The 18,877-nt window shown below is 45.4% G+C and overlaps 1 protein-coding gene across 1 annotated transcript in view; it reads left to right on the top strand.

The window, feature by feature from the left end:
• The window catches only part of LOC311003567 (sodium channel protein type 3 subunit alpha-like), a gene marked incomplete at both ends in the record, with an annotated part of 242,843 nt that overhangs the window by 213,136 nt on the left and 10,830 nt on the right, over positions 1-18,877 (top strand). The window contains 3 exons of the mRNA XM_083995335.1: positions 14,579-14,632; positions 17,891-18,032; positions 18,180-18,280. Of these exons, the coding sequence (XP_083851461.1) occupies positions 14,579-14,632; positions 17,891-18,032; positions 18,180-18,280 (297 nt within the window). The remainder of the gene's footprint in view (positions 1-14,578; positions 14,633-17,890; positions 18,033-18,179; positions 18,281-18,877) is intronic.

An 18,877-nucleotide genomic window follows, 5' to 3' on the forward strand; every position in this document is an offset into this window, starting at 1 on the left:
CACAGCGCTCTTAAGAGCGCTCCAAAGAAGATCTTAGCGCTAAGAGCTTCTTAACAAATCTGGGAAACGCGGCCAATATGTGTACTTTAGAACATAGAATCGTACAAGCGTACTAGGAGATCAAAATGCGTGACAAGTACGCAAAATGCGTACATGTTGGCACTGGTCTGGGGAAGGTGTGATGTGTAGAGTTTGTCTTGAAGCAGTGCAATGAATTTTGCTATGTGGCAGCACAAGTGCAACACAACAACCTCAATGATGTACCTCTTGATCAAGATACATCCGACCCTGGTTTACGTTAATGAATGCTCCTCTTAACCTGCACCACCTCAGTCTTACCATGGAGCAGCTGCAATTACAACAGGCAAAGAAAATTACCCAAGGAATCTGCAAAATGATTGAGATGGATATGCTGCACACAAGTACAGTATAGGTGAAGGAAAAGGTTATTGAGATCTGATTAATTTACTTAGCAGCATATTGCATTCCTTAAAGACTTACCATTACCAGGCTCCTAGAAACTCACCACAAAGGCCTGGAGCCGGCCACATGTCAAAAGCAGCTGGGCATTGTAGTCGTTTCCACCATGGAGAGTGTGAACAGAGAGCTGGATGGCCGCAAACGCAGAATCCGATGGATTGAAGCAACAAATTACCTTTCTGGGAATTTTACACTTTTCTTTGTTTAAGTTAAAATGGTATTGATAATCTGATGCCACACTAAGGGGCCGTGCCCACCGGACGCACTTTTAGCGCTCTGGGCGTCTACTTTCCATTCATATCCTATGGAGTTCGGTGCTCACAGCGCTCAGCACCCTCGGCGGAAGAAATCCACCAGGGATAGAAACTCATCATTATTCCATTCTCATATGGTTCTGAGGAAAGTCTGACCAATTATACATTTGGTCCAAATGAGATGACAGGGTTGTCAGTGTGTGTGTGTGTGTGTGTGTGTGTGTGTGTGTGTGTGTGTGTGTGTGTGTGTGTGTGTGTGTGTGTGTGTGTGTGTGTGTGTGTGTGTGTGTGTGTGTGTGTGTGTGTGTGTATATATATATATATAGGGATGGGCACCGAATTCCATCGACTCCATCGTTCTGCTGGGGGACTTCAATGCTCACGTGGGTAGTGACAGTGTTACCTGGAGAGGTGTGATTGGGAGGAACGGCCTCCCCGATCTGAACCCGAGCGGTGTTTCGTTATTGGACTTCTGTGCTAGCCACAGTTTGTCCATAACGAACACCATGTTCAGGCATAAGGGTGTCCACCAGTGCACGTGGCACCAGGACACCCTAGGCCGGAGGTCAATGATCGACTTTGTAGTCGTGTCATCTGAAAAGTTCGGGGAGGCCATGGAGGAAGACTACTGGTTGGCCTCGAGGAAATTCTGGTAAACCATCCGTGTGCATCTCATCCCTGACCTGTCGCTGTCCGCCCACTGCGCTCTCCTCTTCTTCTGAATCTCCCTGCTGTAAGCGGGCTGATGCCAGGGTCCCCACCTGTTGCTCCGGACAGTGTTTCCCCTACATTCATTTATTCGTTTCAAATAAATCACGTCCGCCACAAATAGATTTTTCGGCAATATCGTTCCGTTCATTCATCTCCGCATAACGCTCTTTCGCCGTTATTGGCACACAAGCACGCACGCACGCACGCACACACACAAACACACACACACACACACAGGCAGAGAGGGGGGAGAGAGAGAGAGAATGGCGAGTGCAGCAGTGCGCACGGTAAAAACGAAACTATACGGCCTGATCAGTGCGTCAATTTCAACAGATCTCCGACTCTTTCAAATGACGTTAAATCTTAATAAACAACATGGAATTATTGGGATTTGTTACATTTTTAAAACGTTTTTTTTAATGAGAGTTACTGGATCTGCCCAAATAAGTACCGGACCACAGGGAGGCCAAAATTAAGAGGTGCCAGATCTTGTTCCGGCAGGATCCGGCTCAAATTAACCCCTGCTCTGGACTGGCAGACCGGGGTGGTGGTCCCGCTCTTCAAAAAGGGGGACCGGAGGGTGTGTTCCAACTATCGGGGGATCACACTCCTCAGCCTCCCAAGGAAAGTCTATTCCAGGGTACTGGAGAGGAGAATTCGGCCAATAGTCGAACCTGGGATTCAGGAGGAACAATGCGGTTTTCGTCCTGGCCTTGGAACGCTGGACCAGCAGTTCATTATTTTTATGGACAGAATTTCTAGGCGCAGCCAAGGGCCGGAGGGGGTACGGTTCGGGAGCCACTTGATTTCATCTCTGCTTTTTGCAGATGATGTTGTCTTGTTGGCTCCCTCGAGCCAGGACCTTCAGCATGCACTGGGGCGGTTTGCAGCCGAGTGTGAAGCAGCTGGGATGAGAATCAGCATCTCTAAGTCCGAGGCCATGGTTCTCGACCGGAAAAAGGTGGCTTGCACCCTCCAGGTCGGGGGAGAGTTCCTGCCTCAGGTGGAGGAGTTTAAGTATCTTGGGGTCTTGTTCACGAGTGAGGGGAGAACGGAGCGCGACATTGACAGGCGGATCGGTGCGGCGGCCGCAGTAATGCGGTCATTGTATCGGTCCGTCGTGGTGAAGAAAGAGCTGAGCCGAAAGGCAAAGCTCTCGATTTACCGGTCGATCTACGTTCCCACCCTCATCTATGGTCATGAACTCTGGGTCATGACCGAAAGAACGGGATCCCGGATACAAGCGGCCGAAATGAGTTTCCTCCGCAGGGTGGCGGGGCGCTCCCTTAGAGATAGGGTGAGGAGCTCTGTCACCCGGGAGGAGCTCGGAGTAGAGCCGCTGCTCCGACTGCTGCCCCCGCGACCCGGATTCGGATACAGCGGATGAAAATGGATGGATGGATGGATGGCATCGAATTCAAACTTTTATTGGTACCGACCCAGTTCCCACCAAAGTACCAAGTTTCGATTCACGTGAAGGCAAACGGTACCACATTTCGGTACCTGAATGTACCTTTGTGTCGCGTCAGCGAGAGTGGATACGGGAGTGTCTGTCTGATGTGAATATTCAAGCCCCTCCACCCCTTGAACACACACACACACTCTCTCTCTCTCTCTCTTTATCTCTCTCTCTCGTCCGTCATTTGAAATGGCAAGTGATACCGAAAGAGCGGTACCGCCAGCCCGTCGTTTTAAATCACCGCCTGAAAAACAGCCGTCAGTCATTTAAAAATGAAACAGACTGTTATGAGAATCAGTACTGGAAAATATTGTAACAGCACCGCTTCTCATCACCGCTGTACTGTTCAATAAAGTCCTTGTTACGTAATGAGAGCACATTTAAACGAGGACAAAGTCTCCTCTTGTCAATATGTTAATATTCTCTGGTTCTCATCAAAGTCTGCACCTTGTTGTAGAGTTTGCGGTGCGCCTCAGTTTCATTTGTTTTTTATTTAGCCTACAGAATTTCACACAGAACCTTCAGATGGCTGTAGGAGCCAGAGTAAAAACAGAACATTTACATTTTTTCAGACAAGATTATCTCATGAACAATTACATTTTTTTTTTCATTGAATGGTTAATTATTCTAATAATTAAAACATAAAATAAAGGCTAAGGAAATAATTATTAAAAATTCGGAATTTTGACTATTTTTTTTTAATAGACAAAATAACTTTAATTACCACACATACACACAAGTACCGAAAACAAGTACAGACGGGCAGTTAACCTCAGTCCCCTCTACTTGCTGGTGTGATTGTTGTCCACTCAGATAATACTTCATGGTGGTAGCGGTAATGAAACATTAATGAACACCGGATATAAGCCTCCACATGCCTGACGTGAGCGAAATGTGATATTACAGCATCCAGTTGCAAACGGATGCTGTAGGCTCTGTGACAGAGTTCTCAACGGACCTGAACATTAAAACAGGTTTTTGGAGAAAAACAATTAATAGAATGAATGAGCTTGATGTTGAACAAAATCCGCCTCCCCCTGTAACTCTGACCAGGGGAGTGAGATTCTGGTGGGGAATTAGACAATTCTATAACCGGTCCAGTATTTTACTCATGTTCAGACACATAGAGTTAGTTGCTTTAAAATGTCAAAATTAACTTTTCTTAAAGGATGATCAAAGCCATGCCAATTTCTTTGTTCCAGATCATCTAAGGAAGCGTTTGAAATAGAAAAAACTGGATTTAAAGAAATTAATTTTTTCAAGATTTCAATAGTCAAAAGTGGCTGCAATTTAAGAATCACTCATACTGTATGAGACAGAGCTTGGAGTGAAAGCTTCTGCCCCACAAGACAACTTCAAATTAAATTTAGTATATCCTCCATAAGTCATATTGTATTGACTGTTTCTTCTTTTCACTCATTCCCTCAATCTCATTTTTTTTCATTCCTCCCACACCTGTTCTTCATATCTTCCACTTCTGACTTTTCCACCTCTTTCTCTCTCTTTATCTACATTTGTCATGCTAGTTTTAATATCTTTCCACTGTTCTCTGTCTGTTGTTGTCAGTGCTTCTGGCTTTGATAATAAAGCCAATTGATAATACAGAAGCCTATATACTGTATTAACCAAGACAATTTAACATCTTATGTTGTGGGAAATTAGCAGCAGCCTCTTAAAAAAGAAAAAAAGCAGGACATCACAGGACTTCGTGGTAACGCTTTATAATGAGTACACACTATTAAGCATTAGGTAAGCATGAATAAATATTGAATTCATAATTTATAACACATGAATATTCACTAATATGTAGTTAGTAAACACAGTTATAAATGCCATGTAGAGGGAAAGCGGAGCGGAGCACGGAGCGGCATGTGGGAGGAGTGCGGAACAGCCGAAGAGAGCCACGTAAATCGGACAGCAAAGTAACACACTTTTTTCATAATAACACACTTTTTATATTAATAGAACACCTGAAACAGTTGTCCATGTGTGATATTTTTCCTCACAGATCTGTCCTCAAATCACTTGCAATTAAAAGAGCAAAAAAAAAGAAGGAATGCCACAGAATTAAATTGTCCCATTAAAGCTATGGTCTGCGATTTGAAAAAGGATGAGAACATTTTGAAAAAAGCACCCCCCCACACACCCCCGCCCCTCCCCTCCGAGCTCGTATGGCCCGCCCCTCGGAGCCTCCTCGCGACACGCCCCCCCCCCCCCCCCCCCACAGAGCAGAGCGGAGCAAGCAACAAGCTGCTGCCTGCAGAAACCAAACAGGCTTTGAATGCGGTGTAAAATGACATATTCACAGTCACAACTTCCACAATTAAGCCAAAGATTACCTGTTCAACATAAACTCAGCACCGCTGCTGCAGCAGCCTGACCAGGTCTCCCTGCACCGCGGAGCTCCAGCCCCGACTCTTCCTGCTCCTCTCCCCCAGACACAGGACCCTGTCCTGGGTCACCCAGCGCGAGGAGTCTCCCTGTAGCATGAGGCTGTGCTCGGTGCTAGCCTACTAATAGCGGCGGCGCCAGTCCCGATGCCGCCGCTGTGCACCAGCTGCCGGTGATGAGGCGGTGCCAGTTGCCGTCGTCGCCGTCCCCGGCAATGGGACCACGGCGACCGCTGGTACAAGCAGCACCGCCATTAGCAGCCGTTAGCACAGCCTCATGCTACAGGGAGACTCCTGGCGCTGGGTGACCGGCCACATGGTGCTGTGTCTGGGGGAGAGGAGCAGAAAGACCGGGGCCTGGAGCTCCGCGGCGCCGCAGTGCAGAGAGACCGGTCAGGCTGCAGCGGCGGCTGGAAGCTGCTGTGTCAGGGAGAGGAGGAAGACCAGTAGCTCAGCAGGGCCGCGGTGTGCAGGGTGCGGCTGCGGCTGCGGCTGAGGATCAGGGAGACTTGATGCGGCACCGGTACCAGTAATACGGGCAGCAACACATTCTGTGTTTCTGTACTGTTCTTCTCTGAATCCTAGTGGGGCTTTCAGCGGCAGACCGACCGGGGGTGGGGGGCAGCAGGCGCTGAATTGGTGGGTTCATGTGTCTGTGGCTGAGCAGCTCAGAGCGGTTACAACTACTTGTAGTTTCTAAGCGGAAGGGGGTGGGGACGAGGGGGGTCGAGGAGGAGCAGGCGAGACGAGGGGATTGGATGGAGGGTACGAGGCAGTGGGAGCCGGACGGGGCGCACGGCACCCATTGGTCAAGAACACAGTTTAGAACTTTGAACTTTGCCGCCTTGTGGTCTAAAGGTGCAACATCACACAGTATAAATTAAATGCGTTTAACTGTTTTTTTTAATGCTAGGGTTAGGAATTAATAATAATGAACAAAGGATACAACAGATGTCACTTACTATTATCCTGCCATTATGATTTTTTTGAGTGGTTATTGAACCACAGAGGCTGCTGTTGAGTAAGTTTCAGTCTTACTTGCATCATCATTTTGACATTTAAACCTGAATGTATCTGTCTCACATAGGCTGAATTCACATGAAACAAATGGAGAGGATATGGAAAAGAAAATGTCTTCATTGGTGTTTCCTTTGAATTTGATATTGAACGTTCTCATTTGTGTCATTACAAATTCTGTCTCTCTGGCCATTCTTTGGGGTCTGTCAATCCCTCTGCTTGTCCATTTCTATATGTTTTTTTGTCTAACCTTCTCTCTCTGTCAATCCATCATCAGGTAAAAAAAAACACAACATGAACAAGGTGGCTTTTCCTCTACAGCCTCCTCCTCTTATACACCCTGCTTTCTTTCCTTACAAGCCTTTGTTGCCATCCTCCCTCTACTTTGCGCTCTCTGTCGCCCACCACAGGAGTCCTGAGAGCCTTGAATCAATCAGCATCTGAGAGGCTTTTATTTTTAGAGTGACTCTGGCCAAGTGGGAGGGAAGTTGAGAGTCAGACGGAGAGAGAGGAAGGGAGGAGGTAAAACTACAAGTAGAACAAGAAAATGAAGGAATGGTAAGAAAGACACAGCAGTGAAAGGAGAGAAAGATAGGGATGAATTTGAAGAGAGAGACAGAAAGAGGGAATTGAAGAAAAGAAGAGAAAAAAAACAGTGGAGCTCTTCAAAGTAAAAAGGGATACAGGGGAAATAGGGAGGAGAGGACAAAGGAAGTAAAAAGTCAGGTATCAGAATCAGAACTGTTTTATTGCCAAGAGCAGTAAAGGTCAGTTTAGAGCACGAGGAACTTGTCTTGGTGTCAGGTGCAAACATAAAAGTACCAAAAATAGAATAAAATAAGAAAAGAAAAGAAAATAGAATTAATTAAAATATTGTAGTGCAAAAGATATGTATATAGACCCCTTTCCAGTTTGTAAACAATGATGACGTAATTGGGATGCGTGTGCACTGTTGAGGCAGAATGGCGGAGTTCAGTGACAGTTTGTCAATGTAAGCTATACGAGTGGATTAACTTTAAAAGATCGTAAAAAATTACTTCAACATAATAATAATATTTGCCATGTACAGTAACCATGTTGACTTAACAAAATAAAATTGATTGTAGACTGATCGGTTCATTGTAAAACATTTATTTATTTACGTAAATGTGGTGATTTCAGTACCTAGCCCAGAGGCAGCCCTGCTCACTTTTCATTCAAACAAACTAATGGGACTGCCACAGTTGTTACATTTCATCAATGAGACCAACATTAATCTCCTAAAAAGAATTTAACCAGCCAGCGATAAACCTCTAAAAGCATGCGGGATCCCCCTGGGATGAGGACGGAGCTCGACCCCGGCAGATCAGCTGAGTAGACCGGGTAGTAGTAGTAAAATGTTGTAGTGCAGAGTGACTGGGTTAGGGTTACTTAGGGGGAGCTGGGCCATTGTTCATTAGGCGGACTGCAGAGGGGAAGAAACTGTTCTTGTGGCGTGAGGTCCTGGTCCGGATGGATCGGACCCTTTTGCCAGAGGGGAGGGACTGGTAACGAGTTTGTGTCCAGGGTGAGAGGGGTCAGCAGCCATTCTGGCTCTGGTCTCCGGGTCCTGGAGATGTACAGCTCTTGAAGAGATGGGAGGCTGCAGCCCATCACCTGGTCCTCTGGGCAGAGTGAATGACACGCTGCAGTTTGGCCTTGTCTCTGGCCGGAGCTGCAGCACAGCAGACTGACATGGAGGATGTGAGGATGGATTCGATGGTGGCAGTGTAGAAGTTCACCAGCATCTTTACAGGGAGGTGAAACTTCTTCAGCTGCAGCAGGAAGTAGTATATCCTCTGCTGAGGCTTCTTGGTGAGGGAGTGTGTTCTGCTCCATTTAAGCTCCTGGGAGATGGTGGTGCCCAGGTAGAAGGAATAAAGAGAAGAATTGGAGTAGGAATTAATAATGACGGGATGAAAGAATGTTGAATAGAGCGAAAGGGTGAGAAATACGGACAGAAAGCTATGCTAAAATCACCTTCCCAAGCTTCTTGATGTAAGAGACAGAAGGGAAAAGGGTAAAGAAGTTGTCTCTCTTTGCTACTTCAGCTGAGGAGAACTTAAGAGTTGTCAGACTCTGGTCGCCTTGGCAACAAGTCACTCACCACTTCTTCATGTTTGGCTGGTCAACAGTGTGGTTGGACAACCCCTCCATTAGCATCTGGAAATAGCTTCATGCTGCAAAAAGTGATGCAGTGAGGAGATTAGTGAACTGAGCTCAACGTCTGGATCTGGATCTGAATCATGTTTAAACTAAGCTGATGCTCGTAAACACTTCATTCATACAGACAGCTGTTTTCACTAGGTGCTCAGCATGTGGCCAAGATTTTTGCCTGATTTGTCACACGTGTGGGTCATAGTGGGTCTCTATATCTCCTTTGTTACAAGGGTGAAAAAGACTTCATCATAGGCAAAAATAGCTTTACAAACCCAGCACTACAAAACTAACATTCACTTTATTATTTCATGAGAGAAAATAGTTGAGAGGCTGGAACTTGTTGGTGATGCTCAACATTCCTGTTATCCTCTAGTTTTTTTAATTATTGATTCAATTTCAGGTTATTATTTGTAGTAGAGTGAGCTGTTGGGATCAGTCCACAGTTAATCACATCCGTTTAAAAAGCTCAGTCTGAGCTCATCATCTTTTACAGTGTGTTCCCTCTTGCTCACATCTGACAAACCATAATAATAACAGGTGGTAACCCATGGTGACAAGCTGATTTCAGGTCTGAGTAGCAGACACCCACTCAGACCAAAGTATTCCGTTTATTCACATCTGCATCTCTTCCCTTCTCTCTCCACCTGCTCTCTTTCTCTCTCTTTCTGTCTCTTTCTCTCTCTTGTCCCTCCATCTCATGCCCCCCTCCCTCGACATGAAAAAGGAAGCCCATAAAAGGACGTATTGATGATGTTTCATTTAGCAAAGACCAGCAGTGGTGTTTCCATGGAGCACACCAAATCTATCTACTAATTTCCTTCTGGAACAGGAAGGCTGCTTCAAGATCGTTTTTGTTCAGTTGTTTGCGCAAATGCAGTGTGCAGGGCATCATCTTGATGATGAGGCTGCAGAGAAACTCAGATCACACCTGACACAGAAACAAGCGCACAGAAGTACAAATGGAGGATTACAGTGCATATACTCTATGAGCGCCTTTAACTGGGACACTGAATTTTTTTTTTGTAAGAATGATCTTACACATGATCTTAAGGTTACCGTGGCTCCTTTAGCCACATTAGCATTAATAAATGTTTAATTTGTTATTGATCATCCAGCCATATTTAATTAGCCAATCACATTACAGTTTTCCTCGATTATTTACACACATTTTCTGAGAGCATGCCTCATACTCTCAGAACTCTACACTAACACTACGCTCTACGCTAACCTATGGGGGCAATTTTTTCAACTACATCAAACACTCAAAAAACAATCAAATATCTATGGTACATGACTTGAATCCTTATTACACACCACTGAACTCATAGTGTACAGCAGGGCTATTCAACAAGCGGCCCGCCAGTCAATTGGACCGGCCCACAGACCATCAACCAATAATAATAAAAAGAATAACCTTTTTTTTTTTTTAATAAAACCCAACATTAAAAGTGAGGAGCAAAGAAATTGTGGAGAAATGTTGGTAACAATTTCTATGAAGACCACCTCTATAGTGCATTATGAGCGCATAATGCACTATGACTACATTCATAAACACTCAAAAAGCACTATATCAACTTATGAATAACTATAAATCTAGCTTATAATGACTTATAAATCCATCTTATGAGTGCTCTTGACTGGTTATAAACTACAGGCTGACTGATGGGGCTTATAATACATTATGACTACTTAAACCCCTCTATACACACACCTAACAACCAACTGTTATAAAGACTCATAGGATGCTATAATATTCCATGAAGGATCATAAGTTATCAATGTATGCTTTAAGTAAATTGAAGTTTATACTGTATGGATGCATCTATAATGCAACATACCTCACCATAATGTTTCATTGTTGGTGTTAAGTAAAGTGTAACACATTTGCATGCATTTAAAAGAATCTGTTACCAAAATATAGATAATTACATTAAAGCAGAAGTAAGTGATCTGGTGGTTTTGTCTAACTTCCTGTCAGCAGATTGAGTTAGCAGTCCCCGCCCTCGTCCCTACGTCACCACATTCACGCGCATCCCTTGGCTGCACACACAGAGAGGACCGCCCCTTTATGCCGTTCTCTCTCCTCATTGGATAAAGGTTGTAGGATACAAGGAAAGTTTTCTCCTCGGTTTACAGCAGAGCAGAGTGACTGACAGACCCGTGTTTCAGACCAAACACTCTATAGAAGTGATTGCTGTCGGAAGATACAACTATTGAAGACTTATAGTAACACAAACATTCAGCTTACTTCTGCTTTGAGGTGTCATTGCTTGGCCTTGGCTCCAAACCTGGCATGATAGTAACTAGGGCTTTGACAACGAACTTCGATATTCGAATATAATTCGAATATTAAAAAAATAACCATATTCGAACGAATATTAGGGCAGCTCTAAATATTCGAACCTGTAATAAGCATTATTTTTGGTAAATGTGTTTGCCTGAGAACATAGTTTTCAATCCAGATGCAAGACTTTTTTCAGCCTGTTAAAGTTGTGAAACGCAAGCTCATTAGCCTTGATCACCTGGGGCTCCTGTACTTACAGTATGACGTTATCACGTCGTTAACGCCTGATGGCTGTTCACACTTCTTCACTGATAAACAATGGCGGAGCAAAGGGCTGCGAGTGCGACTCATGGATCTATTATAATACATCTATTATAATACATCCTGTTAAGGCGGCCGCCTTAACAACAAAGAGCTGCCGCCTAAACTAACGTCTTAAAAAAATAAAAATGTAGCGATATTCGCCGCCACCCCCCCCCCCCCCCCCGTCGGACGCTCGCCTTCATCTCCGCATCCTCTCACACACATACACACCACAGCGCGCATGCATATACAGCAGCGGGGAAACACTGACATCCATGGTGCGACCAGACATAGATACCACGGAGGGAGAAGTTGAAATAGCCTATAGGTGTTTCCTCTACATTCATTTAGGAGTGGCGGGCCGGTTATTTTTCTTTTCTTAATTGTCGCAAATAGGCTACACCACCGCCGCATGTCATCCGTCCATTCATCTCCGCATAGCGCTGTTTCTTTTTGGCACGCACACACGCGCGCATGCATGAAAGCGAAACTCACCCCCCCCCCCGCCGGACAATCCGGTCACTTCGGGGGGGTCAAAATATTATCAATAAATATTAGAATATATTCGAATATTAATATTAATAAACAAACGAAGTTCGAATATGATTTTTTGGGCAAATGTCAAAGCCCTAATAGTAACACAGTCCATCATCACGCTGGCGGCGGGCAGTCACCATGGCCGCCGTGCCAGCAGCATCCTCCAGAAGTGGCGGCGGAGTTGAAGCTCTTTGGTTAGGCAACAGTGTTATGGACAAACTGCAGCCGGTTAGTGAGGAAAATCCTGTCCGCTTCCTCAGCCAGGGCAGTGTGCACAGGCGCGGGGAGCTGCCGAAATATGTGCGTAAAAAGGAATGAGGGATCAGCTGAGCCCAACACCGCCAGCATTCTCTCCATCAGCTCCAACGGTTTGCCGTCCCCGAGGCCGTTGAGAGACAGCAGGCGGTCTGCTTTCTCCAGTTCAGACAGTTCAAAGAGTCTGCTTCCTTCGCCGACAGACATGTTGCGTCACCAGTTGTGGAGATGTAAATAATGATCAGACGTAGACGGAGATGAGTCGAGTCTGTTTACTCTCCACACAACAAAAACACTGAAAACTCACTGGTTGCTAAGAAACCATCAACACTCTATAGCAGTGGTTCTCAACCTTTTTGAGTTGCGACCCCCAATTTAACATGCACTGCTGCCCGCTACCCCCCCCCCACACACACACTCACAAACACACACACACGCCGGTGGGAACGCATGATGGATAATGTCTGCTGTGTTTTTTGCCTTTTTAGTTCTTGATCCCTGCGCTGAAAAAGCTGCTGTAGTTTTGTCTCCATGGCCAATATTCCGACCTGGAGGTTTTCATCAGGGCAAAAGAACAAAACAAAGTGACAGAGTTTAAATAGATGCGGGTGGCGAGTTGATGCGGTGTCCACACACCCGGGCTGGTTTATGTGACATGCGGGGACCTGTCGTCGAGTGGAGCGTGGATGCAAGCCAATCTCCTTCAACCATGCACGGAAAAGGGGAACAAGAAAGGTTTTTCCAATTTAGTAAGAAACAATGCCCAGGTCAGCAATGCATGCCAAGAAACATGTCGTTCATTTGTCCCCTCCAGTCACATTACCAACACAGCTGGACACACACAACTCAACTGACGTGTAAATGCAAATTAAGTGTTTCAATAGCACTTTTACGCGTTTACACGTTTATATCGATAACGTCTGGAAAACCACCTCATGAGAGCGTAAAAATGTTTTAGCGATATTTGAGATTTTCTCCATTACCTGTTTTTACCAGAATCTCACGCGCACAGAAACATACATCGCGCTTGATACAATGAATTTTAGACAAAAAATGATGCAAAAAAAAAAAAAAAAACACAACTTAAACAACTCTCTGTAACGACCTTTACTGTTACAATGTTTATAATGTTTAAGTTTAAGTTCTGCGATTTCAGACTGTCTGTGAACGCCTATGGCCCTATGTGGTGATGAGGTGAGGTGAGGGGCAGGAGAGAGAGAGCGGTGTCTGAGTGAAATGAGAAGGGCAGACATGAGACAAGTGGACAGGTTTGTTGTTGTTGTTTTGGTGTAGTTACGGCTGACAGTAACTGGTTTTGAGTAATAAAATGCATGTTTGAGAGTCGCTCGTCGTCCTTCTAATGTCCGGTCGGACGCTACATTAATTAATTAATTAATTTTGCATATTTATATTTTTCCAAAATGATTTGGCGACCCCCAGAAATCATCTCACGACCCCAACTGGGGTCGGGACCCCAAGGTTGACAATGGCTGGTCTATAGAATCCGGAACCGGCATGAGCTCTCGGGTTGCTAAGTAACCAAGTAAACTCTTAAAGGTACAAGACCTCTGGTACCTGGGTGAATGTCATAACTATTGTGGGTCACACCACACATCCATATAAACTTCACTTTACTGAAAGCATACATTGATAACTATATTATAGCATCCCATGAGTCCTTATAACAGTTGATTGTTAAATGTGTGTATAGAGGGGTATAATAATGTATTATAAGCCCCATCAGTCAGCCTGTAGTTTATAACCAGTCAAGAGCACTTATAAGACTTGGATTTATAAGTCATTATAAGCTAGATTTATAGTTATTTATAACAGTTGATATAGTGCTTTATGTGTGTTTATGAATGTAGTCATAGTGCGTTATGATTCAGTGTTTCCCACAGGTTTGCAAGGAGATCGGGCCGTATGAGTTTCACGTTTACCACGCACTGCTGTTATGCATGCGCGCTTCTCTGTGTGTGTGAGACAATGCCAATTGAATGAACGGAACGATTGTCCGATGCGGGGGGGGGGGGTGTATTCATGGTGGACATAATCCTTTTGTGAATAAATGAATGTGTGGGACACACTGTGATTGATTATGATGAGCATTAGAATGCACTATGAATGCGCTCATAATGCACTATAGATGTGGTCTTCATAGAAAGTGTTACTGAAATGGTAGACGCTCCTAAACGATACATTCACGACACACTGCCGACAGCAGACCAGAGATCCCCTCCCACTCCCTCCCTTCCCCCCATCATCACCCCGGTCTCTCTTCTCCTCTCTCCCAATCTTAAGCACCAGTCCTCGGCTACGTAACGTGATTAGCCTATTTAGGAGTAATCAGTACCACCAGTAATCTAATTACTTTTCAAGAGTAATTTGCCCAACACTGCTGTCGATGAAACGGTAACAGAAAACAAAATTGGCCCCCTCAAAAATATAGTTGAATAGCCCTGGTGTACAGTCTGGTGTCAGATAGCCTAACTCTGAAACATCCTAGCGCCTGCTCTCTCCGCCACAGAAACAAACACTTTTTCCTTGTTGTGATGATTTCTTTACAAAGATAAACGGTCGGAGATATTTTGGACATTACCGCTCATTTAGCAAACCCTAGTTTATACAGACCATTGTTCATGTACACAGTATATTGCATAATTACAGCTCATCACTTTGTAATTACGTGTTTTTCTTTTTCTTTTTCCAGGCAACATTCAAAGGCTGGATGGATATCATGTATGCAGCTGTAGATTCCAGATCTGTGAGTTAACCAGACAATTTCCATTTTGTATTTTCTTCTGAATATGATTCCATCTTTGGATGAAATATGATTCCACATGAGGTTCAAATAAAAAGACACCAGTGGGACAACAGAGACAACAAATAACACCTTAAATAAATGATGTGGTTTGACATTTATTGAATCAAAATGAGAAGAAAAGCTAAACACAAACCAAGTTTTTAAATTAGACTGGTGATTAAAATTAGGTAAAGTGGTGAAGTAAATATGAAAAGTAAGGGCGCTTTCACACCTAATCGTCTGGACCAAGGTCCGGACTTATTTTTTATTTTTTGTTACATTGTTTCCATATAGTCCAGTAAAGTTCGCTTTCACACTGCTGTTATGACAGCGGACCAAAAGATCTACCTACGTCATGACGTCATTACCCGCAAGGGCTGCATCTGCTTATAATTGTCAGTGATTGGCTTGTGGATGAGCCTGCGTCTGATGTTAGCGCATAGGAAGTGCTCAGAAAAAAATAAAATAAAAAATATGTGTAAAAAATAAAAAATAGTGCTGGAAAGCACGCTGTGGTTTGTAATCGCAGTGCAGAAGAGTGAGTTTGGAGCTGATGAAAGGAGAGAAAAAAGAGGGTCGTGCCGCAGCGAAAATGCTCTCATTGATGAGAGCGGCAGCGATCAGCTGTAACTGTGTAGTGGAGGGGAACACACACGCACGATCCTACTGTCAGATGCGGCTGCATCTCTCCAGGTCACTTGTGTGTGTGAGTGTGAGAGAAATAAAAGCTCTGACTTGCTGGGGCAGACGTTGTTTGGTGTCACCCGCTGATAAATATCAGTCTTTTTCAGACTTTTTTCAACGGAAAAAAGAATATTCGGGTAATGTATAAAAAAATAGGCTATATAAAAAAAATGCAAGTAGGCTATCGTTTGGGGACTTATATTAAACACTCTAGGCTACTGTTTAATTCCGTGTAAATGTTTACAAGTGTACACTGATAAACCCTCCTTCTGACCAAATCTGGATGTAATAGGCCTATTTGATCTCCTCCTCTCCCCAAGTGTTGCCGCCAGTTGCCGCCACTCATCTTTCCTTTTTTTTTGTTTATTTACTTTTTTCGGCACGAGCGAGTGAGACGGGCGAATCTGACGTGACTTCCTGTATTTGGTCTGATAGATCGAACCTTCCAAAAAAATGCTTTCACACTACACAGCAGCGGACCTTGGTCCAGGATAGTCTGGACCAAGACCACCTCCTGAGGCTGGACCAAAGACTCGGTCTTTAGTCCAGACCGTGGTCCGGGGGAGCTTTCACACCTGTCAATTTGATCCGAACTATCTGGAAAGTCCGAAAGTCCGGACCAAACGAGGTGGGTGTGAAAGCCCCCTAAGACTGGTAAAAATAAATGGGGTGCTTGGTGGTCGACTGGTTAAGAGCATGTCCTATGTTGGCAGTGCCCAATGCAGTGATCGCTGGATCGATTCCTGACTGTGCAGATCTGTTGTTGTGGTCTTTTATTTCTTGTTTTTATGAGGTGAGATTTCCCTTAAAAACCCCTCTGGGTTTCTTTAATCTCACCTGCACATCTGGTTTGCTGTATTTATGCTGTTAAGCTTGCATGTAAAATTGTGCAAATTAATTAAATAAAAAAAAAATAAATAAAATACCTTCCAGATCAAAAGCTCTTATATCTCTGCATTTCCTCCGTCTGGGTCATTCCAGCGAACTGTAGCAGTTTTTCAGGTGTGTTAAAAGTCCTGCGCCGTTACGCACGACGCACGTCTCTCCTCCGGTGCGCTCCTCTCCCCTCCCCTCCTCTCCTCTCCCCTCCCCTCCTCTCCTCTCCTCTCCCCTCCCCCCCCTCTCCTCCTCTCCTCTCCCCTCCCCTCCTCTCCTCTCCTCTCCCCTCCCCTCCCCCCCTCTCCTCCTCTCCCCTCCTCTCCTCTCCTCTCCCCTCCCCTCCCCTCCCCTCCCCTCCCCTCCTCTCCTCCTCTCCCCTCCCCTCCTCTCCCCTCCCCTCCTCTCCTCTCCTCTCCCCTCCCCTCCCCTCCCCTCCCCTCCCCCCCCTCTCCTCCTCTCCCCTCCTCTCCTCTCCTCTCCCCTCCCCTCCCCTCCCCTCCCCTCCCCTCCCCTCCTCTCCTCTCCTCTCCTCTCCCCTCCCCTCCCCCCCCTCTCCTCCTCTCCCCTCCTCTCCTCTCCTCTCCCCTCCCCTCCCCTCCCCTCCCCTCCCCTCCCCTCCTCTCCTCCTCTCCCCTCCCCTCCTCTCCTCTCCCCTCCCCTCCTCTCCTCTCCTCTCCCCTCCCCTCCCCTCCCCTCCCCTCCCCCCCCTCTCCTCCTCTCCCCTCCCCTCCCCTCCCCTCCCCTCCCCTCCTCTCCTCCTCTCCCCTCCTCTCCTCTCCCCTCCCCTCCCCCCCCTCTCCTCCTCTCCCCTCCTCTCCTCTCCTCTCCTCTCCCCTCCCCTCCCCTCCCCTCCCCTCCTCTCCTCTCCTCCTCTCCCCTCCTCTCCTCTCCCCTCCCCTCCCCTCCCCTCCTCTCCTCTCCTCTCCTCTCCCCTCCCCTCCCCCCCCTCTCCTCCTCTCCCCTCCTCTCCTCTCCCCTCCCCTCCTCTCCCCTCCTCTCCTCTCCTCTCCCCTCCCCTCCCCTCCTCTCCCCTCCCCTCCCCTCCTCTCCTCTCCTCTCCTCTCCCCTCCCCTCCTCTCCTCTCCTCTCCTCTCCAGTACCTGGCTGCTCAGCTCTGGGAGTGGACACCTGCTGCCCAACACTGATCACAGCAGCTCTTCCTCGTTTGCCGAGGTTTTATGATAAACCAAAATTAATTTTGTTCTCTTCTTGTTTTACCAATCACATATAATCTCCCTCGTTTCTTCTGCTGCAGCTCTACAATATGTATATTTGTCCCTCCAATAATCCGTCGGATCACATTTTCATTCTGTGTTTGTGGCCATCCAGCTCTCTGTCCACACTCTCCATGGCAGAAACGATTACCATGCGCAAAACACTCATTTAAATACTGCTGAGCTAACCAAACACGCAAAATTTTACTGGAGCACGCAATTTAGCGCCCGCTATCTGGGATCTTAGTAGATCCGGCTTACTGTGTGATGTTTACTGCATTTATAATGTGTTGACCGTATGGGCCGATATCGGCTGTATCTTTACACAGTCGATTTGGTATTCAGTAGAATTCCAAAAATCACAATTCGGCACATCCTTACTACAAACTAAATTTTCAAGGTGCAATATGGCTAATTTTTTTAATGACCTTGTTTCACACAGGTTGAGGAGCAGCCCATCAAGGAGATCAATTTATACATGTACCTGTACTTTGTCATCTTTATTATTTTCGGCTCCTTCTTCACCCTCAACCTCTTCATTGGTGTCATTATTGATAACTTCAACCAGCAGAAGAGAAAGATAAGTACCACAGAAATGCAAAATATTATTGATAAAAGTAAACTGGTTCTTAATTAAGGCATTCAAATCAGTGGAGCTACAGCACAGCAATGGTCTGCTTTTCAGTGCAGTTGAAATAACAAAGACTTGTTCCTGTGTGTTGTTTACTTAGGAGGGCAGGACATCTTTATGACAGAGGAGCAAAAGAAATACTACAACGCCATGAAGAAACTTGGCTCCAAGAAACCTCAAAAGCCCATCCCAAGACCTCTGGTACAAAGACACACCTTGAAAACCACAAAATGAAAACACCATGTTATGGAGGTTTTTTTTCCTATTACTTTTCAAGAGCGTGGTATATCAATATATGGCAAAATGTATTGATTTCACGTTCAGATATTGTAAAATTGTCTCTTAAAACCTAGCCCTCACACTCTTAGTTGCCTCTGCTTGCACTTTAATTTGATGTGCTCAACCAGTGTGCTTGTACAAATTAAAAGTTGCTTCCACAGATTTCCTGTACTCACACTTCAGGTCCTCAGCTCATGCTCAGGTTGCTTCTGTGCACTTGTGAAACTTCTGCTCTCAGATTTTTTGTGCAACACCCCTTTGAAAATTCCACAGTCAATCATTTATTGTGTGAATGTGATATGAATGAATAATGATTTCTGTAAAGCATTTTGAGTGCTATAAAAAGTGCTATATAAATCCAAGCCATTATTATTATTGTTGTTGGGTAGGGTTAGTGTTTGTTGTTGCTGTTATTTAAAAATGTAGGCTATTGGTCTCTACTACTGTGAATGAAGGACATCGCTCCCAGCCAAGTTTAACATTGAAAGCCTGTCAGGAAGGGGAAGGTTACCCTCTTTG

Source organism: Trachurus trachurus (assembly GCF_905171665.1).
Source record: "Trachurus trachurus genome assembly, chromosome: 20".
Classification (NCBI taxonomy): Eukaryota; Metazoa; Chordata; class Actinopteri; order Carangiformes; family Carangidae; genus Trachurus; species Trachurus trachurus.